At 40.2% G+C, this 22,174-nt stretch overlaps 1 protein-coding gene across 1 annotated transcript in view; it reads left to right on the forward strand.

Moving 5' to 3' along the window:
* SLC15A2 (solute carrier family 15 member 2) overlaps positions 1–21,972 on the forward strand; it is a 53,473-nt gene extending 31,501 nt beyond the window's left edge. Inside the window, exons 8-22 of the mRNA XM_036744826.1 lie at positions 4,564–4,646; positions 5,027–5,113; positions 5,611–5,700; positions 5,815–5,859; positions 6,806–6,838; positions 8,439–8,527; positions 9,196–9,277; positions 10,553–10,687; positions 12,084–12,248; positions 13,351–13,397; positions 13,981–14,091; positions 14,804–14,900; positions 15,876–16,022; positions 17,531–17,635; positions 19,521–21,972. Of these exons, the coding sequence (XP_036600721.1) occupies positions 4,564–4,646; positions 5,027–5,113; positions 5,611–5,700; positions 5,815–5,859; positions 6,806–6,838; positions 8,439–8,527; positions 9,196–9,277; positions 10,553–10,687; positions 12,084–12,248; positions 13,351–13,397; positions 13,981–14,091; positions 14,804–14,900; positions 15,876–16,022; positions 17,531–17,635; positions 19,521–19,697 (1,493 nt within the window). The 3' untranslated portion in view covers positions 19,698–21,972. The remainder of the gene's footprint in view (positions 1–4,563; positions 4,647–5,026; positions 5,114–5,610; positions 5,701–5,814; positions 5,860–6,805; positions 6,839–8,438; positions 8,528–9,195; positions 9,278–10,552; positions 10,688–12,083; positions 12,249–13,350; positions 13,398–13,980; positions 14,092–14,803; positions 14,901–15,875; positions 16,023–17,530; positions 17,636–19,520) is intronic.
* The last annotated feature ends 202 nt before the right edge of the window (positions 21,973–22,174 follow it).

A 22,174-nucleotide genomic window follows, 5' to 3' on the forward strand; every position in this document is an offset into this window, starting at 1 on the left:
TATATATTTTAGAAATGAGGCCTTTATCAGAGACACTAGTTGCAAAAATTCTTTCCCAGTTGTCTGCTTCCTTCCTAATCTTGGTTGCATTGGTTTTGTTTGTGCAAAAACTTTTCAATTTAATGTAATCAAAATTATCCATTTTGCATTTTATAATGTTCTCTATCTTTTGCTTGGTCATAAATTTCTCCATTCCCCATAAATCTGACAGATAAACTATTCCTTGCTCCCCTAATTTGTTTATAGTATCAGCCTTTATACCTAGATCGTGTACCCATTTGGACTTTATTATGGTATATGATGCCAGATGTTGGTCTATGCCCAGTTTCTGCCATATTATTTTCCAGTTTTCCCAGCAGTTTTTGTCAAACAGTGAGTTCTTATCCCAGAAGCTGGGGCCTTTGGATTTAACAAACAACAGATTGCTGTAATCATTGACTACTGTGTCTTGCGTACCTGACCTATTCTACTGATCTACTCCTCTATTTCTTAGCCAGTACCAAGTGATTTTGATGATAGCTGCTTTATAATACAATTTCAGAACTGTTATGGCCAGACCACCTTCCCTAGCATTTCTTTTCATTAATTCCCTTGATATTCTGGACCTTTTGTTCTTCCAGATGAATTTTGATATTATTTTTTCTAGGTCTATAAAATAATTTGGTAGTTTGATTGGTTTGGCACTGAATGAGTAAATTAATTTGGTAGCATTGTCATTTTTATTATATTACCTCAGCCCACGCACAAGCAACTGATGTTTTTCCAATTATTTAGATCTGACTTTATTTGCGTGAAAAGTATTTTGTAATTGTGTTGATATAATCCCTGGGTATGTTTTGGCAGGTAGACTCCCAAATATTTTATAATGTCTACAGGAACTTTAAATGGAATTTATCCCTTGCTGTTGTGCTTTATTAGTAATATATAGGAAGGCAGATGATTTATGTGGGTTTTGTTATCTTCTTCTGAGTTTGTGTTTTGATCTTCCTTGTCAATAACTTTCTACAGTCAGGATCTTTTTCTGCTGTTTGCTCCTTTTTCCAGCCCATTTCTTAACTTTTAACTCTATGGTAAAGTGAGGTTCTGCTTCTGGAGTGGATAGGCCACTGTCCTAAGCATCAGCATCAGACTCTTTTGTGCAGCTGTTTTTGGAGATAATTCTAGGGACCTGTAAGTTTTTGGTTCTTTCAAGGTGGCATAATCTAAGGGAAAGGTGTGTTTACTAATCTGCTGGCCTGTGCTTTGGTCTTTGAGTGGCCATAAGCACTCTTTTCTGCCCTTAAAGTGTGATCCACATCCTAGCTCTCTGGAGGTCACAAACTCTCATGTGTTAGTGCTCCTCCTCACCCTGAGAGAGTGACTGAGACCCAGGATTGCAACCAAGATCCAAGTATGGGCAATGCAACAGAGTCCTGCCCCTGGTGCCAGCAAAGGGATGCCTGTAATCTCCTTCTGACCAGTTGTCTCTCCTCCTACCATCTGTGGACTGACAGGCCTGGAAACTGCCATTGCTGCCACTGATTTGGTCACCCCCAGGGCCTACTGCTTGTTTTCTGGTGTGGAGTTTGTGCTGTACTGTGCTCCACTCTTACCCTAGTGAAATAGACCCTTCCTGCTGACCTTGCAAGCAGTGTTGAGCTGGAAAATTGTTTCACCCTGTCCTTCTGTGGGTTCTGCTGCTCTAGAATTTGTCTTGAGGCATTAAAGTTGTTTGGAAGGGTTTGGGGGAGAGCTCAGGCAAGTCCCTGCCTTTTTTCTGCCATCTTGGCTCTGCCCCAACTAAGGGACTGCTTTTTAAGAAATCTAAGAGAAGGACATTACCAACTAACTGTGATACATTTTTGTCCTCATAAATGTGGGTACTCCTTCCAGTTGTAAAGAGTGCAACCCTCCCATGTCTTTGGCATTCTTATTCCTACAAATCCTACACAAGGGGTCAACTCAATGTGCTGGGATCCCTCCTCCAGATCTCTTGACATTGCATAGGCACTAATAGAGCACACAGGCTGTGCCTCAGTAATCTCTCATCCTCACTACCTAGCTAATCAACTAACTACCCTTCTGGTCCTACGTTTCTCTGATCATATCCTTTACACTGTTTATCCTATGCAGTTCCTCACTGGTGATGTGGTGTAGCCTATGTGCACACCTAACTTTGCCCCATCTTAATTGTTCTTTGAGACTTGCTACTTGAATTCTTAAGACTATGATATTCCACATCTCTTAGCCATACACTAATTCCAGATTATTGAAGTCAGTAAGCTAAGGCCTTTGTTTTATGAAGGTTAGGATCATAAAAATGTATGTACCGATTGACCAGCCCTATGGGCTGTCCATCCAGTTACATGTCTTAGTCTGACATTTTCATCCATTTGGTTTTTCCCATTAGGGCAGTTTGCCTGAACTCTTGAAAGGGTAGAGTAAGAGGATCTGCTATGATGTTTCAGAGTTTAACACAATCAGCACAAAATCAAAAGCCTAGGTGTGGGGAGAAATGATGAACAGATTTCTGAACAGATTTTTTTTTTTGCTGGGGGGGATGATAGGGAGGGATTTTATCTGTTTAAGGAGCTTTTGGTGAAGAACTCTATTGAAGCATACCAGCACCTGCTTTGCACTTAACAGTTTTAGAGAAATTGCCCAGGGCACAGAAGTTAAAGTGACTTTCCCAGAGGGTCACATAGACAGTATGTGTCAGAAGCAGGACTTCAACCCAAGTCTTCCAAACTCTGAGACCAGCTCTTGGTGCCACCCTCGATAGCCCATATCAAGCACATTTTTGAGAGGAATATGAGAAAGGAACAGGCAAGCTTCACAAATAATATTCCATATGCCTCAGCACTTTGAAGTATCTATAATGTCATTAATGGATAGAAAACTATTCTTACCTCGTATATAGGTGCAGATCATAACCTAACAATGCCATCTATTTTTTAAAATCCTTTTCCACAGCCTCAGCTTCACAATCAATCAATCAATAAACATTTATTAAAGTCCTATTATATATTAGGCACTGTGCAATGGACTGAAAGGTTTTGAGAATACAAGGTCCCACTGTGTTTATCATTTGTTAATTTTCAAAAAGCATTACAAAAGTCCAAAATTTAAAGGCATAAAAAATTACTAAAATCACTGATTGTCACACCTATGACTAAAATTTGGAGACTCCCAGTATTGTAGGGTCAGATTAAGGTCCATGTAGGTCCTAGTATGCCCTTTTATTAATAGATCCTTTGGTAGATGTATTTTTATCTGCATTTGATTTGGCAACTGAAATTTTTTTTTAAATCACTTGATTTTAATTTTTCACTTAATGAAAAGAAAATTAATACTGAACATAACTTTTTAATGCATATATAAAATGTCGATCCTTGAGATACCTGAATATATTTTTGTTACAGTTTATATCAAACAAAAATTTCAAAACATTTTTTTAATAAGTCCTCAGCATAGTGGCTACTGTGTCTCTTGCATATTACAGCCCTGAAGGGATGAAAGCCATGGTTTTTACCTTGAAAAGTATGAGTTCTTCCACCCAGCAACAATCCTAGCCTGTAGAGATCCTGGTCTGAGGGAGGGATGGGGAGGGAGAGGGGGAAAGAGAGAAAGAACATGGTTTTCTATGGAGGGGAATGGTCTAATGACCCAAAAGATTCTTTCAATCCCTAAGATGAATTATCTTGGACTTAAATTTTAATTCTTGGCATACACATGATTTAAATTACAATATCAGGTGATTGTGTCATTCAATATTGTCAAATGGACCAAACTGGTCTCTAACTTGCAGATGGTCAGAGCCAAACAGAGCAGGATAGAGACGGAAGAGTCAGGAGCAAACAGAAGTTTAATTTCAAAGTGAGCAAAATGGCTTGCAAGTAAGGAGGGCATCTAGACACAGGTGCTGGGGCCCTGCCGGGACGTGAGGCAGTGTGGGGAGGTATCGATACTTATACCAGTGGTTGTACAGTGAGCTGTAGCCCTGATAAGGAGGGGCAGTAGCAACAATGTGACAAGTTTGATTCATTGCAGGGCTTTAAGACCAGAACTTGTCCAAGCTTTTTCAGTGCTTGTCTGAGCTCAGAGAATACCTGGTTCTGGTCAAAGTTATACAATAATTATGTAATTTTGCCAGAGGGTGAGTGCAAAGGATTGTTGTTATGCCAAGCTCAGGGCACAGTTTGTTGGCTGGGCCTTAGCTCTAGAAAACAGAATGTCTCCTAATATCTTGATAATATTAAGTACCTACTGTTTTGTTCCTCCTTATTAATATTCCTGGTCTCGTGCTCCCCATTGGAATGGCAAATGGAAAGATATTTAATAAACATGCACCCTGTGCAAACCACAGCGTCTTCATCCTACAGGATCCTGCAAAACCTCACACACACATATTAGATGATTAAAAATGAGGATGACATCTGTTTCCTTGCAGCTCACCTCACAAATGAAGTTTCCCCACTTCTCCGTACTTGTATCCAGTGATGTTTAACCCAAAATCTAGGGGTCAAAAGCCAATGCCTTCCATAAGGGGTTTGCTTAACTCCCCTATCTGTGTGTCACTTACAGTTGTGTTTGCTCTTGGAAGTAAGATATACAAAAAACCTGCCCCTGAAGGAAACATAGTGGGTAAAGTCTCCAAATGTATCTGGGTAAGTCAGTGAATCTCTAATCTTCTCTATTTAAAAGTGGAGAGAAATGCGTGAAACATTTAACTTGTAAACATTGGGGCATATTTTTATTCTGTGATTTTGTGGGTCTGTTGTATCATAGCTTACTTTTCCAAGTTTAGATTGTCACTCTAGTGCTTAGCCATCTTCAAAATGGTAGAATTTTATTGAATCCTAGCTAGATGAGAATACTTTCTAGACACTAAGGTGGGAGCTACTGGGGACCCTGGAGTTCTGTGATTAATGGTAATTGATTTGGCTAAAAAAATCAGAGGCAAAATGTATAAGGGTGGTTTTAGTTGGGAAAAGACTTCTGCCTCTTTTTTTTGTCTTTTTCTGATACTTTCTTGGCCCTTCCCCAGTTTGCTATTTCCAATCGCCTGAAGAACCGTTCCAGTGAAATTCCAAAGAGAGAGCACTGGTTGGACTGGGCAGAGGAAAAATATCCGGTGAGTGAGGGTTGTAGAACTGAATTGTCTGCTTAGCAGGGGTATGGACCATGTGTAGGCAGGTGACTTACTGATCACCTTTCCTTTGCTCTTGGCCCCTAGAGGTCATTTACTACTGCTACTTAGTATTGTGGGCTCCTTCAGCTGACATAATTTTCTATGCCTCTGATTTCTCCGCTATCACTGGTCCTAATTTCTGATACAAATAAGTTGAGGCAGATACAGAAGGCAAGCTCTGTTTTGGAGGAGATTTGGGGACCACACGACCTGGGAGAGATTCCATAGCCTCATTCACTCACCCATTCACTAGAGCCTCATTGTCTTCTGATCTTCAATCTAAATCCATCCTGCTGGTTTATGCCTTTTCCCTCAGCCACCTCTTACCCATGCTATTCTCTTACTGCTTTCTGGTCCTTTTGTCCCTCTGACGAGGTCTTCAGGTGTTGGTAGATTTTTCGCAAGCTCAGAAAGTACCACCTTTTTCCTTCTTCCTACAGAAACAGCTCATCTTAGAAGTGAAGACACTGACCCGTGTGTTGTTTCTTTATATTCCACTGCCAATGTTCTGGGCTCTTTTGGATCAGCAGGTAAAAAAAGATTCCTTAATAAAAATTCAAGGCTATACCCTTCCAAGTTTCTTCCTTCCATTTCCTTCTACAATAGGGTATAAAAAATCTCATGAAACCATCTCTGTTCTCTAGGGCTCTCGGTGGACTCTGCAAGCAACTAGGATGAATGGTAATGTGGTGAGTAGAAGTGATTTTGTCAAGTAAGCTATTTTCTTGATCTGTATCCAGGGAGTTAACTTTGCCAAATGATAGATTATCCATTTGTATTTATTTTTCCCATCTCTTTTTGGACCACACCTCTGATTTCTTTGATATGAGGCATGCACTTATGAGGAAACTCCATCTACTGGTGAAAATTGGCAAATTGTTCTGAAAATTAGTCTTATGAAGGTTAATTTTCATTTGTAAAATGGGGGGTGGGTGGACTAGATGATCTATAATATCCCTTCAATATCTAAAGCTATGATCTTAAGTGGGTTGCCCAAGATCACACAGCCAGTATGTGTCATGGATTTGAACCCAAGTCCTCCTGACTCTAAGGTCAGCTCTCTACTGCTCCACGTTGCCTTTTGTGTAGTCTTCCTCCTATGTATCATTATTTTAATGTAACTCGTTCATCAGATAGACAGCCAGGTGACTCAGTAGGTAGAATACTGGGCCTGGAGTCAGGAAGATCTGAGTTCAAATCTAGACTCAGATGCTTAGTAGCTGTGTGACCCTGCCAAATCACTTAACCTCTGTTTGCCTTAATCCCCAGGAGAGAGAAGAGGCAAACCAGTCTAGTATCCCTGCCAAGAAAATCCCAAGGACAGTAATGGCATGCTATTGTCCACAAGGCCACCAAGAGTTAGACACAACTGAACAACAACATTCGTCATATCCTGACTTTTGTAAGACAGACAGTGCTCAATATAAGAGTATCTCTACTAATAATCTTTTCCCACAAGCCTGTGAGATAGATGGTGTGAAGTATTATTGTCTCTGCCCCCCCCCATTTTACAGATGATAAATATTTATTAATTTTCTCTTACATCCTAGGCATATACTGACCACATGTGGTTATGATCCAACTCCTTTTTATGTTTCAGAGGTTTATTAATGCTTTTTTCATTTCATGTTTCAGGGATTTTTCGTGTTCCACCCCGACCAGATGCAGGTGAGACCCTCCCCATAGCCATGACTCCTTGTACTCTCCTTGCCACCCCAGTTCAGCACCTAGATGGTGATCCTGCTTTCTGCTTTGAGACAAGGAGGTCATAGCACTGGGGATTCTTTTTGACCCGCCCTTCCAAACTACCTCCTTACTACCGGTGAAATGAATATTCAGGCTCTAGATGGTTTTGGGGTTTTGTTTATGCTCTTTCAAAGTAGATGCAATGTTTTGTAGACACTTTTTATGCAGAGTAGAGTCCCTACTAACTTAGATCCTTTAGCACCACTTCTTAGCAGTTACCCTCCTTTTCAGCTTCATTTTCCCTGGGGCTATACAGTTGAGGCTCCTGTGAGGAATGGGCAAATCTACAAGTGATCATTTTTGTACCCACTCTACATAGGGACAGCCTGAAGAGAGGAAGAAATTTCCTGCTCTCCACTATCCAATTGGCCCTATTCAGGGAAGTTAGCCTTAGAATCAGACAAACTAAATGAGAGTTTGAGAGACTGGGTGGGTGGCAAGCAGGAGATATTATCAAGAACAGCAAATAGATGAGAGGATTCATGAATTGGATGCGAAAGATCTGGAAGGTAGACTGAAGGTTTAAATACTCAAGGCAGTGGAGGGATGTGTGAAGAAATCCCCCTTTCCTTATTATTTTTTAAACATTCTAGATTTTCATGACACTTCCCTCCATTGGTTCTCCTGCTATCCAACAAACTTGATTCTCAGCCTCCTTTGCTGCTTCTTCATCTATGTCATGCTCCTGAACATGCCTTTTTTTCTTGATGCTCTGTCCCTTAGTGATCCTATCAACTCTCAGGGGGTGAAATATCCTCTGTTCAGATGAATCCCAAATCTATATACTCAGTCTCTCTGCTGAACTCCAGTCACACATCTCCAGCTGTCTCTTGGGACATTTCAAGCTGGATATTTCAAACTCAGTATGTCTCAAACAGAGCTCAGATTTCCCTCCAAACTCTTCCCTCTTCCTGACTCTCCTATCACTGTCTGTGGCCCCACTATCTTCTCAGTCACCCAGGCTTGCTGACATCCTTAACTCCCTATAGCCAATGTATTGATAATTTCCTCCTTCACATCCCCCTCTCTCCACTCGTTCAGGCCCTCATCACCTCCCACCTGAGCTATTGCAAGATCCTTCTCTTTTATGTAACTAGTTATTTACATGTTATCTCCTCTATTATAATGTGAGCCCCTCGTAGGCAGAGACTGCTTTTTGTCTTTTTGCTTTTTTTTTTTGATAACACCAGAGAGCACCTTAATGCCTGGCACATGGTAATCATTTAACAAATACATGTGGGCCAATTAACTGACAATGTGATGGTGACTGGAAGTGCAAAGCTTTGGAAATTAGTGGGAAATGGGGTGCCAGCTCTAAATTGGAATAGGACTCTGCGTGCCCCAGAGGTCAGCCAATTCATCTGGAGTAAGGATGTCTTCAGAGTGTTATAGGGTTAGGCTGGGAATGGACCAAAGAGGGATGACCCTCTTTCCAGATGGGGCATTTCTTTATTGTACTTACAAGACTTTACAAGTCTCTGTTGGGGCATTAGTAACTAGTTTTCCTTACATGGCATTACAGGTGCTGAATCCCCTCCTGGTGCTTATCTTCATCCCAGTGTTTGACTTGGGGCTCTACCCTCTAGTCAAGATGTGTGGAATCAATTTAACGTAAGTGCCTGCTGTGTCTGTTTCATTGGACAAAGGTTTTCTCTTTACCTTGTTCTGAGATAGATGTTGATGTTGGTAATATCTGTCTAGTGATACGTTGAGGTAAATTTGCCATAGTTTCTCTGCTATCTCTTTATTTGTTTGTGTCGAGACCATTTTGTAAGTTCCTACAAATGAGGACTGATCTCTGTGATTCTCTTTTTCTAGTTCCGCATATGATTATGCTTTTATGATGTTGAGACCCATTTTTTTTTGGTGAGAGTAGACAATATAGAAGACAACCTTATGGATCAGCTTCTGTTGTATTGTGTTTGTATGAGATATTTATAAAGCACTTAGCGTAGTGCCTGGCACATGGTAGGTGTTTAATAAATATTGTTCTATTTTTCATTCCCTAAATTGTTTCTAAGGAATTAAGAGTATTTAGTGACATAATTTGGATGAGATGGGACCCATTCCTCATTGTAAAGGAGAATCAGATATCCTGGGTGGGCAGAATTGTCATTCTTTTCGACTTTAAATTAGACTATCTCAATCCAAGTCTACAAATAAATGAATGTGTCTCTTGTTTGCAGAAGACATTTCATAGCTTCTTCTCATTTTCTGATTAGTAGAGATATCTTGAAATAAGCCTTGGTCCCATGGATTTTCTTCCTTCGCTTATGCAGGTCTATTAGGAAAATGGCAACTGGTATGATCTTGGCATCCCTAGCATTTGCAATTGCAGCTACTGTTGAGATCAAGATAAATGTGAGTATAAATCTGAGTCAAGTACATATGAGCTCTAATGCAAATTGAAAATGCCTCACTGAATATTCTTTGCTTATTTAGAAGATCCACCATCAAAAATAACTAATTTGTTTTAAAAAAATGTATTTTACATGCTTTTATAATCTGTCCCTCCCAGTGCCTGACCCACCATGAACAAAAAATGAAAAATAAAGCCCTCATCATAAACATGCACATTCCAGCAAAACAAATTCCCACATTGGTCATGCCCCCAAATGTTTCTTTCTCCATTTTAAGTTCTTCACCTCTCCATCAGGAAGTGAGTGGTATGTTTTGTCTTTAGTCTTCCGAATTCATGGTTTATCATTGCACCAGTTTTTTCAAAGTTCTTCTCTACAATGTTCTCAACATAATAATAGCAAATTATCCATGATTTTATTCATATGGATGAGTCTTTCACTAACACAGATAGGTTAATCATTTGCACTTTAGAAGTTGATTTTTAGGAAGTACTATGGCCTAACTTCTATCACCTGGTGGCCAAACTTCTGGTGATAAGCATAGTTAGGTTGTTCCTTGGATGACCAATACACAGTCTTTCATTGGGATCATACTCAAAGACTTTCCAGTTCAATAGGGCCTTTCAGAACTTGTGCTCCCTTGTCATTACTTTGAGAATCAAAGGTTGCCTTCATGCCAGGAGGCATCAGAATAATTTACTTTATACACTCAAAAAAGCTTTAATGGCTTAAAACTGCACTAAGACTTTTGGACAAGCTTTATAATGCTTTGACAATTTATGAACTGGTGCTTATCTCCATTTTCCAAAGGAGAACTGAGGTTCAAAGAAGCTAGATGGTTTTCCCAAGGTGAGATAGCTAGTAATTGTAACCTTAGCAGAGGTGAGATTTGAACCCAGGTCTTCCAACCACTTCAGAAAGCTGCCTGCCTAATTCAAATCCTCCTGAATTTTTCATTTTCAGCCATTCTTATTAAACTATAAATGTATATGATGGCAATGCTAGGCACAGAAGATGATACATTAAACCGATAAATATCAAGAAAGAGTTGAAGATCAGGACTGAGCTCCATGATGCTTATGATTCTTTTGCTTTGGGGGAAGGGGGTCAATTGGGTTTAAGTGACTTGCCCAGGGTCACACAGCTAGTAGGTGTCAAGTGTCTGAGAGTGAATTTGAACTCAGATCTTCCTGACTCCAGGGCCAGTGCTCTACCCACTGAACCACCTAGCTGCCCCTGATGCTTGTGATTCTTGCATGTTGCTTATTGCTCTTAGGAACTGAGCCCACACAAGCCAGGAGGCAAAGAGGTTTACCTGAGGATTCTGAATCTGGCGGATGATGAAATGAAAGTGTCATTGATGGATTATCATAATAACTCTCTGTTTCCAGAGCCTATCAAGCCCTTTCAGGTGAGGGGGGAGATGGAACCAAGATGGTCTGGAATCACACTTGCATAGTATCCCCAATTATCAGCATGGTAATTTAGAATGGCCCAGCCAAAGATCTCAAACAGTATCCTAATCATTGTCCTTCTAAGAGTAGGACTTCTTAACCATGGGTTTATGAACTTGGATGGGGAAAAATTGTATTAGGAAGGCAGAGTTTATAATCTCAAAGAGGATCATATACATGTCTGAAAGGTTTGGAACCGCCGGATATAAGAAACTCTCAAAGTAGAAGGCAGAAGAATCAAAACATATATGTAGGCTCCACAGTAACCAACCCATGAACCAGCAACCCCATTTTGATATATTGATCAAAATCTTCCAGGCCCAAAAAGTACGCCTTGAAAGAGTAACCAGGAGGCTACAGAAAAGCATGATTGCGTAAAGCAAAATCATGCTTCCCCCTCTATGGTAAAAGATTACCCACTGGCCTGAAGTCCTTGTTCAGTTTCCTCCCGTAGGTCAGCTCTGCCACTGGCAGCTCCTGCTTCAGCTGTGGCTGTGACTGTAGCTATAGCAGCCTCTGGCTCCAACGGGAGCTGCTTTTAACCATTCGGCTTCTGCGGGGGTGTAAGGTACGCCGGGGAAAGCACAGGTTCTTTCAATCTGCTTAAGCAAGGTGAAGGGGTTGACCAGGAAAGCACAGGTTCTTTCCATCAGCTTAAGCAAGGTGAAGGGGTTGACCAGGAAAGCACAGGTTCTTTCCATCAGCTTAAGCAAGGGAAGCAAGGTGAAGGGGCCGACAAGCTTACTCCAGTCCAACATACAAACAGTATTCAGTTCAGGGGAAAAAGCCAAACTAGTCAAGGGCACTTGTTGACTAAGTGCTAAGGAGCCCATTTTTGGTTGCCAACACAAAAATACATCTCTATTTCAATACAATTGGTTCCTTTTATAATCCTATGTATTTTGTGTGTTTAAAAACGTTATTTTGAGAAGGAAAGATTCCATAGGCTTAAAAGGTCAAGGACTCTTGGTCTATTCACCACTTTGACAATAAGGGTTGCTATCTGTATTGTATCTTCACTCAAACCTACAATGACAGTAAACATTTCTGAGTCTCCATGTCCTTCACCCTTTGTGGAATTGGGATATTCATGAAAGTAGCAAAGAGACTATTTGATAGCTACCTAAGATCATAGATTTAGAGCTGTAAGAGACCTTAGAGATCATCTGGTGATCTCTGGATTCCACTTTGAACCTCCTCATGTACAAATAAGGAAAATGAGACCCAGAGAAGTTACGCGATTTGACCAAGGCTGTGCAGATACTAAGCAGAACTGGGATTCAAACCTATTCTATCTGACTTTACAATGAAGACACTTTACCACTTTACTCTACACTTTATGTCTTTCTGCAGAAAGCAACACACCATTCCAAAATGCTCCTGACCACAAAGAGCCAGCATTTTCACTTCCAGCTACAGTATCACAACATATCTGTTACCAGTGAGCACATCCTGGAAGAGAAGAACAGATACAGCTTGGTCATTCGTGGAGATCAAAGTGGAGTTTCCAGCATTCTGGTGAGTGTTGGTGAGGCTGATTGGCATAGTGAGGTGATGGGCTCATTAATTGGGCAGAATGGTCTTTGTGATTCTTTTCATGCAAGCCTCTGCTCCCCTAGTATAAATAATTATTGATGGCTATGTCTAAAAGGTTAAAAAATTTTTTTCACTCTCAATTTAATGAACACGCCTCCCCCTAAAAAAGAGAGGAAAAAATACCACGTATTTCCATGTACAAAGTAGAACAGAGAAAAGGATTATATGTGAAACCACAAGTTTCTATTAAATGCAGCTTGCTTTTCCTAAAAAGTATATAATACATTCAGCATGATATTTTCAAAGCTGACCTGCCTATCTGTGTTTACTTCTGAACTTCCATTCTAATCTCTCCTCAAATAAAAAAAAATCCAATCCTCTTTGGACATTCGCCATGTCCAAAAATGCACATGTTTCATTAATTACATCGAGTTTTCCACTCTATAAGGAAGTGGGTATCATCCTTCATCTATTACATTCATATACCATAATATTTTTAGCCATTCCCCAATTGATGGGCAGTCCTTTTGTTTCTAGCTCTTGATGCAACAAAAAGTACTGCTATGGGGTGGAGCCAAGATGCCAGAGTAAAGGCAGGGACTCACCTGAGTTCTCCCTCAAACCACTCCAAATACCTTTAAATAATGACTCTAAACAAATTCTAGAGTAGCATAACCCACAAAAAGACAGAGTGAAAAAGTACTGCTATGACTACTTTTGTACATAGGGATCTTTTTCTTTTTTCTTTGATGTCTTTGGAGGTTAGGCCTGGTAGTAGTATCCTGGATCAAAGGCAAAGATTAATTCAAGGGGGTATAGCATTCCAGAATGGCTGGACCAATGTACTCTTCCTGTTTTTCTGCAGCCTTTCAACAGTTGTCATTTTCCTTTTTTTTTTTTGGTCATCTTTGCTAATATAATAATTAAGTGGGACCAGATAGTTTTGATTTTCATTTATCCAATTAATTATGATTTAGAGCAGTTTTTCAAGTGCCTTTTGATCATTTGGGTTTCTTTCTTTGATAATTGCCTGCTAAGATCATTTGACAATTATCTAACTCATTTTGATTTCTCTCTGTTGTAGATGAAGGATGTGGTAACCTCAACAGCCAATGGGATGGCAGCTGTGAGGTACATATCACTGGGAATTCCTAGGGTCTTCTTTCTTCACTGGATCATGATCTAGGTCTGATCTGTGGGCTGCAGGGGGAGAGACCTCTGCTTGTGCTGATTGGAGATTCTTTCAGGATTGCCTAGAGTGATAAGATCAATAAATATTTTCCCCAAGAGCAAAAGCACAGCAGAGAGGCAGATTGACTTTGAGGGGGTTAGGATGTAGCTCAATCCCTTCACACAGTCCTGGGCCCTGTTGCCTAAATGCCTCCTGCTTGTATTTATCCTTTCCCTCTTGATCTGTGGTCCTAGAAAAGAAAGATATTAGGTAAGGAATTCTCAATCTTTTTGGTATCATGAACCCATTTGGCAGTCTGAAGCCTATTTACACTTTCTCAGAAGCATGTTTTTAAAGTCACAATATAAAATACAAAGGATTATAATGAAAACCAATTGTATGGAAAAAACAGTTATCAAAGCACTTAAAAACACACCCACGAATCAACATGTTCATGGACCCTAGGTTAAGAATTCCTACATTAGGGAATTTTTTTCAGGGGTTTGTCTGATCTTATTCTAACAGCTTTATCCTGACTCACAGGTTTATTAACACCTTGGATCAAGATATTAACCTCACCTTAAGCAGAGATGTTTCCTTCAGTGTTGGTGAAGACTATGGTATCTCTGCCTACAAAACCTTGGAAAGGGGAAAGTAAGAGCCTTATCCTCACGGGAATTACTTCAAGATTTTACCAAATATTTGTAGTGTGCATAGGTGAAAAGTTGAGCATATCTGGAGGAATCAGGTATGGAAAGGGACATGGACCAGGCTTTGGGTCTTCGGATCATGTTCTTCCTAGCTGTATTCAAGTTAAGTGGAGAAGAATGTCCACATCATATTTTCCCTCCTACATGACCGTTGTCCTGTACAGACATGGGGAGATGAGAAATTATGCCATAAACCAGAGGGGAATTATGAGCAGTAGAATTATGACTGAAGCAAAACTTGTGTTTAGTGACCTATTCACTGCAGATTATCCTGCACATTTTGATGGCTTATCAACCAGGGCTTGCCTTCCTTGGGCCCAGCAAATTTCTGCAGCTCCTTAACTACTTAGGAATCCTACTGTAGTGCCTCATGGAGATCTACTGTCCATTAAACAACAACCAGGCTGAGTACTTTACCCCTCAGATTTGTTTAATTTGGAAAACCTTGTACCTTGGCAGTAAAAATTCTAGATCAAGGTGCAGAAGTGTAGTCATTCTAAAAATTGCATTTAAATGACTTATTATTTTTATTGCATCATTATTTAAATTGAGAGAGAGGGAGAGGGAGAGCAAGCAATGTCTAGTTTTTCTAGAATTGGGAATGGTTTTGTGAGGCACAGTATGGTTTTGGATTTGCTCTTTTGCTCTTTCCCCAGATACCATCATGTGCAGTGCAGGACAGAAGACAAGATCTTCTTCTTGGATCTGGGATTACTTGACTTTGGTGCAGCATACGCAGTTGCTATTACTAATGTAGGTAGCTCCCCCCCTTCTCATTTCTGTTCCCTTACCTCTACTTTCCCTCACCCAAGAAAGCTACTTAGAAGTAGAGGATAGGATCTGTAAGCAAATCAGGAAAGATAAGATGTTATAGTCATCATGTCTGCAAGAAGCCCATTGTACTCATCCATTGGGTAAGACATCCATTGTCCAGGCTAGCCCCTGAAGGCCCACTGAGGTCTCTGCATAGTATGTGCCTACTTCTAGGATAAGGAATGTAAGGAATGATGCATTTTATAGTAAGGAATGATGCATTTTATAGTACTAAGTGGAGGGAGGCTTGGAAATCAGAATTCACCTTGACTGAGTCTTCATACTCAAGTGAGACAACCTGCCCTAGTGTCAACATGGCCCCTAGAACCAATATCACTATCTGGGCTCTGTTTGCGTAGGTTGCTGCCTCCTAAATGTGACTTGAAGTGAAGGATTCAGTTCACTTGGCTCCTTGAAACCCATGTCCACTTAGGAGAGCATTGAAACACTTATTTTGAAATATAAGAAATGAAGCAGCAGTCTAATATTGCAAAAGGGTCCATTTAGCTTTGGCTGGGCAAATTGTGTATATGTGAGGGAAGGTGTGTCCTTGATTTTTAATATAGATTTCAATCTGATCCTAATTTTGTCTGACCTGTTAGATGACTGTCAAAGAGTAGAAGTTGATGATGGTCTTAAAAGTAATAGGTTAAAAAGAATGGAAACCATGAGAAGACTGTTAATAGGACTGGTTGGGGCAGCTAGGTGGTACAGTGCATAGAGCACCAGCCCCAGAATCAGGAGGACCTGAGTTCAAATCTGCCCTCAGACAATTGACACTTACTAGCTGTGTGACTCTGGGCAAGTCACTTAACCCTGATTGCCTTGCAAAAAAGAAAAAAGAAAAGCTACTTATCTGTCAGAAGTATTTTGCTGGTAGTAGTGATTGGTATGTCTTCCTTCTCCCTTGCTTAGAGTTCTGATCAGGGTCTCCAGGCATGGAAAACTGAAGATATTTCACCCAATCAAATGTCCATTGCATGGCAGTTGCCACAGTACATATTAGTTACTGCAGGCGAGGTTATGTTCTCTGTCACGGGGCTTGAGTTTTCCTATGCTCAGGTAAGGTATTTTTTCTTTTTATATTGAATTGAACAAATACCAAATAACATAGGCATTTTCATACACGTAGTAAGAAAAAAAAGAATGACGAGATTGTACATGAAACTGCAGGTATTTATTATGATATACAGCTTGCTTTTCTTTTCAAGTTTATATTAAGTCTGCTTCCTGGCTTCCTTTGAGTCCCAGCAAAAATTTCACCTTGTATAAGAAGCCTTTCCCAGTCCTTCTTCATTCTAGGGCCTTCCCTCTGTTGAGTATTCCCTTTTAAATAATATTGTTTGTTTGTTTGTAGCTGTTTGCATGTTGTTCTCCATGATAATGAGTTCCTTGAGGGTAGGGACTACCGTTTGCCTTTCTTCGTATCCCCAGGGCTTAGCACAGTGCTTGGCAAGCACTTAATAAATATATTATTTATTGACTGATTAACCAGCTTTCAAAGCTGTCTCAGGTAAGGATTTACAGAGGTAGGAGTAGCATGATTCTTGTTCGGTTGTTCAGTCGTGTCTAACTCTTCCTCTGACTCCATAGACCACAGTATGCCAGGCCCTTCTATCTGCCACTCTCTCTTGAAGTCTGTCCAAGTTCATGTTCATTGTTTCCATGATGCTATCTATCCATCTCATCCTCTGCTGTCCCCTTTTCCTTTTTCCTTCAATCTGTCCTAACACCATGGTTTTCCTGTCTTCTCATTATGTGGCCAAAGTATTTAAGTTTCAGCTTCAGTATTTGACCTTACGGTGAATAGCCTGAATTAAAGTATTGACTGGGTTGACCTCCTTGCTGTCCAAGGGACTCTCAAAAGTCTTCTCCAGCACCACAATTCAAAAGTGTTGATTCTGTAGCACTCAGCTTTCCTTATAATCCAACTCTCACAGTCATACATTACAATTGGAAAAACCATAGCTTTGATTATATGGACCTTTGTCAGTAAGGTGATATCTCTGCTTTTCAGTATGCTGTACAGATTTGCCAATGCTTTCCTTTTAATGAGCAAGTGTTTTTAAATTTCATGGCGGCCATCACCATCTGCAGTAATCTTCGAGCATGATTCAGGGAACTGTTCATTTGAATTCTTGAGTTTCCCTAACAAGGTATAGGACACAGGCCAAGGCCCTCCTTCTTCCTAGGCCTTAGGCTCTTAACCTATAATGCTGGTAGAATGGCAGCTTGGCTCCAAGTGACTCTTTATAACCATGGGACCTAGCAACTCATATACTCGAGACATATAGTACTCAAGAGGGCATGATAGCTAAACTTAGTGGGTACTGTTTGATTTTAAAGGTTTATACCCCAGTAGAATATAAAGCTCTTCAAAGGCAAGGATTATTTGATTTTTGTCTTTATATATCTAGAACTTAACATGGTCTCTTACACATAGTAAACATTTAATAAATTCTTATGGAGTGAAAAGGTTCTTGGAAGTGAAGTAGGGGAGGGAAGCCTCCTGGGGAAAATGAAGAGGCTTAGAGAAACTCTGTTTACAAACTTCTTTGTATCCTCTTTAGGCACCCCTCAGCATGAAGTCGGTGCTACAAGCAGCCTGGCTCCTGACAGTGGCCATGGGAAATATCATCGTACTTATTGTGGCACAGACAAGTGCTTTGGTACAGGTATGGGTCCTATGATGACAGCAGGTCACATGCATTCCCCTAGGCACCCCCTGTGATGCTACACTACAAAGCAAGTTGGCTGCATGGCTGCTGCCTGGAAAGTGGACAGCTGGGGCTGTGGCTATCATTGGAAGTGAATAATGACTCCCATAGGTCTAGGTGAGAACAGACAAGGTAGCTAGAAAACATGATAAAATTGGGCCAAAAGACAACTAAGAAAGAGCTGTCTTTTTTTAAAAATAATGTAAGCTGATGGCCACAGAATGCCTCAGAATTGCCATAAGTATTCTACCAAGAAGGACAGGAACTGGGTAGGAGGTAGGGGCAAGGAAGCTTTGTGGAAGTTAAGTAGAGATAGGAGAATCCATTCATATATCCATCGAAGTCCTACTCTGAGATCTCATCATGGTATGGAGGGAATGCTGAGTTCTCAAAGGTTATGCCAACCAACTCTTGTCAGGTGTTACTGATTTGGGAAGGCTTTGAAAACAAGCCCAGAAATGGCTTCCATGTCTGCTGTCCAAGCAGCAACTTTACTAAGTTGAGAGATGCTCATCCCCAGTTGTTGGTCATCAGGTGGTAAATTTTTGTGGCCTTAGCAACTTATCTATCTACTAAATCTATCTATCTACTATCTACTAAAGTGTCCTTTCATTCATGTGAATCACAACGGTGAAGAGAATACCCAGAAAGAAGAAATCACAAATCTTTGAGGCATTGAATTATGACCATTTGAAGATGTTTGGATCAGTATAGAATTAAAAGGAGAGTTAAAAAGAAAGAACTTTTTGGTGTATCTTCAGGGAAGCATGGTGTGGCAGACTGTTGAATTTGGATTGAGGGGTACAGAAAGGACAATGGACCCATGTGAGAGTCTCCACTGTGATGGGAGCCTACTGAAAACAACTTATTTCCTTTCCTTCTCCCATGCATGTCTAGTCACCGCTCTGATCCTTTAAGATCCTTGAGTAAGTAATAGTTATGGATTCAGTGAGGTCAGAACCTTCTAGAGATCACCTCTTGCACCTTTACACTGTCGGTAATTTTCTTCACTAATGTCCTATTCTGATATCTCATCATAGCACATAGGTGATCCTGGAGTGATGAAGACTATGCCAGCAGAACATGAATTGGTTTGTTCTACCAAACTATGAAGTTTTTGAATGAAGGACTGATGGCAGAATATATGTCATCCAAAGGCCAACCTAGATAGGTTCAGGCACTCATCATCAGGTTTTCTATAGGGTGATTGATTTTTCATCAATAACAACTCTAAAAGACTCTAATAAATCATAAAAGTTGTGATCTACATTGATATCTATACTGACAATCACAGATCCTTAACATATTGAACCATATAATAGTTTACAATTTACAAAGCACTTTCCTCACTGTAATTCAGTGAGGCAGCTAATGTAACTATTACACATGAGGAAACGGACTTAGGCAAAGTGATTTGTCCAAAGTCACTGAGCTGGGAATTAACTCCAGGTGTTCTGACATCAAGATATCCAGAGAAGGCAGATTTTGTATCCTCTCACAGTCCCAGTAGAACACATCATAGAAGGAAACAAAGTTTGTTCTAATACCTAGCTTGCAACTCCAATACTGTAGTATCAGCCTGGTTAGCTTGACTTAATCCTCAGGAAAGCTAGACTTATTGTTTGTCCATTTTAATAATAATCATTTCCTCCATCTTTGTATTAATTGATTAGCATCACAGAATTATCTCTAGACCTGAGTTCTCTAGAATGCCTCCCCAAGAAATCTCTGTTCTGAGAGACTTTGTGCAATATGACACCCCTACACACAATTCCCCAGTGAGCCTTGACATGTTTCCCAAGGTCTTTTTAAAATTTTTTTCTTTCTATCTTTCTCTTTACAGTGGGCTGAATTTATCCTGTTTTCCTGTCTCCTGCTTATTGTTTGTCTCATCTTTTCCATCATGGGCTACTACTACATCCCCGTGAAGCCAGAAGATGCTTATATTCTGGAGGACACAATGCCTTCCCACATCAAGGAGAACACAGAAAACCTGGTGACCAAGAAGACAAAACTCTGACTGCTTCCTTAGCTCTATTCCAAGCCTTTTTTTTTTACTTTCCCTAATCAATCTAACTCATCCCCGGTCCTGGCCCAATCTACATCTGCCACTGAATATCCTTCTTTCTACCGGGCCGGACCAAAGAAGTAGCACCTATTTCATCAGAGACCCTCACCCGCAGCTGTCTTTCCATCTTCTCCCTCTGGGGGCACCAACCCTGGAATAGGGACCCCACTGCATGCTTGAGCAAGAAATCCAGCCACTCCATACCTCAGTCCTATCACCTATTCATGGAGAATAGAGTCTGTCATACATTGTTCTGATGAAGCTGGGACAGATGGTTACTCTTCGTGTGTCTAGAAGAACGTGAAGAACATAATTTAGCATATGTTACTGTGTAACTGTGACATTCTTCTGTGTGTGAATGCACACTGCCGAGGGAGAAGGAAAACAGGCACCTGCATTTGCCATTTGGAACACTGCCAAATGTACTTGGTCCTCTTGTCTAGGCCCTGGTCATTTAACTTCGTTATGTTTAGAAACTGGACTTTTGTCAGTGCAACAGGATTGCTTGTGCCTAAGTAAACTAATTTATACTAATCAAGCCATAGGAGACGAGTAACTTTTATGCAGTTATTAGTAGTAGTCATGGATGCTACTAATAATGGCAGCTCGTATTTTCATAGCATTTTCCAGTTTATAACAACCCTATGTGGTAGGTTAATTAACAAGTCAGAATGTTAGTTTATTAATTTCTAATGGAGGAAAGAGCTTGAAAGGGACAAGGATGTTTCTATCCCAGGAGAGCTGAAGGGGACATGGAAAGAGGAGACACCCCTTTTCTGTGTATTGATATATAATGGAAACCATGTTGAAGATAAAAAGTTTGCTTGGTACTCTTAGAGCCAGAGAAAGAGAAGTGGATGGTTTTTCAGGACATGTATGAAAATTATGGGAAAATGATTAACCATCCTTTCTCCATCTCACTGAGCCATAACGCTTGAGTTTCTCTCCCTTCCCCTGCCTCGGACCATGCCATATATTTGCTAATTTTCACCCTCTATTTTCAATATTCAATATTTCTCTGTTAGTATTTTCTCTGAATTATGCCACCTCTTTCCCACTTAACCCTCATTCAAAATAGCTTTATAATTCTGAAAACCTGTTTTATATGGATTCCTTCAGCAATTCAATTCCACAAATATTTAAGTACACACTGTTTGCAGGGCATGCAGTGGGGACATATATAGGAAAAATACCACAGTCCCTGACTTCAAGTACTTTACAATACAGTAGGAAGACAAGAAGACAAAAATTATCCAAGTTAGGATGTTCATAGGTGAGATTAAATTTTAAAAATGAATGTATAATTCCAGGAAGGAGGGATCACTCCTAGGCTGGAGGAATTAGGAATGGCTTCTTGGAAGAGAGTGAAGTTGAGCTGGGTCTTGAAAGAAGAGAAGGATTTTAATGGGTGGAAATGTGATGGGAATTTTTCCCTGTAGAGGTGACAACCTATACAATGCAGGGGGAATGTGAAAGAGTCACATGATAGGCAACATAATAGAGTAGACGCCCACCACATACTTCTCCTACTTTGAAAAAGGAAATTGTGCCAAACCAGAATAATTAGAACTTAATACTCAAGGTAAAAGCCTTATAAAACAGCATGAGAGAATTTAAGTAGTTAAACCTCCTACTCAACTGCCCAAACCTACCTATCCAGTCTCTTGGGCATAGTCACTGCTACCAACCTCACTAGCTTGTGTTTCAGGATCTGGGTGGTAGGGCCCCTGCCCAGTTCCTTCAGAGCAGTATTTCACTTTAATTCTCTAGCAATCCAAAAGAGGCAGAAAACATTGATTTTGAATGGCCACATGAAGGTACGGAAGAGTAAACGTGTGTGTTGGAGTGGATGGTTCAGAAAGACACACCAATTAAACAATTAGATTGGAAGGACTTTTATGCCTACGGGAGAGAGACTACACTAGAAACTTAGCTGGAGTCAGTCCTCTCTCCCTGGGGTTTACACTCACTTAAAAAGTAGCAGGACCATAATACTTCTAAATCAGAAAGGTTGAAGATGCCTAGCCTCAAGCATGTATTTGTATGAGAGAACAGCAAAGCAGGAAAGGGGAAAAGGGAAGAGAAGGGAAACTAGTGTCAAGCTATTGTGAAATACTATAAGATAATGTAAGTGTTATATAATATAAATTATAAAATAAAAAGGCTGAAAGACAGAAGATCCAAGATCTATTCAATAGTACCACTCATAAAAACAAGAAAAAATGAATTTAGCAAGTATATTACAGAGGAAAATGAAACAAAATATTCCTACTGAAAAAGAATTCAGTGGAATCTCTGGAAATCAAAGAACAATAGCAAGAAACTGGAGAAAGGATCAAAAGAAATTTAAAAAGATATAATAGGATGGAATTAGGTTGGTCTCTCAAATCAGAAGAAATAAGAGTAAACAAAGTAGACAAACAACTCTC

This window comes from Trichosurus vulpecula, chromosome 2 (genome assembly GCF_011100635.1).
Source record: "Trichosurus vulpecula isolate mTriVul1 chromosome 2, mTriVul1.pri, whole genome shotgun sequence".
Lineage (NCBI taxonomy): Eukaryota > Metazoa > Chordata > Mammalia > Diprotodontia > Phalangeridae > Trichosurus > Trichosurus vulpecula.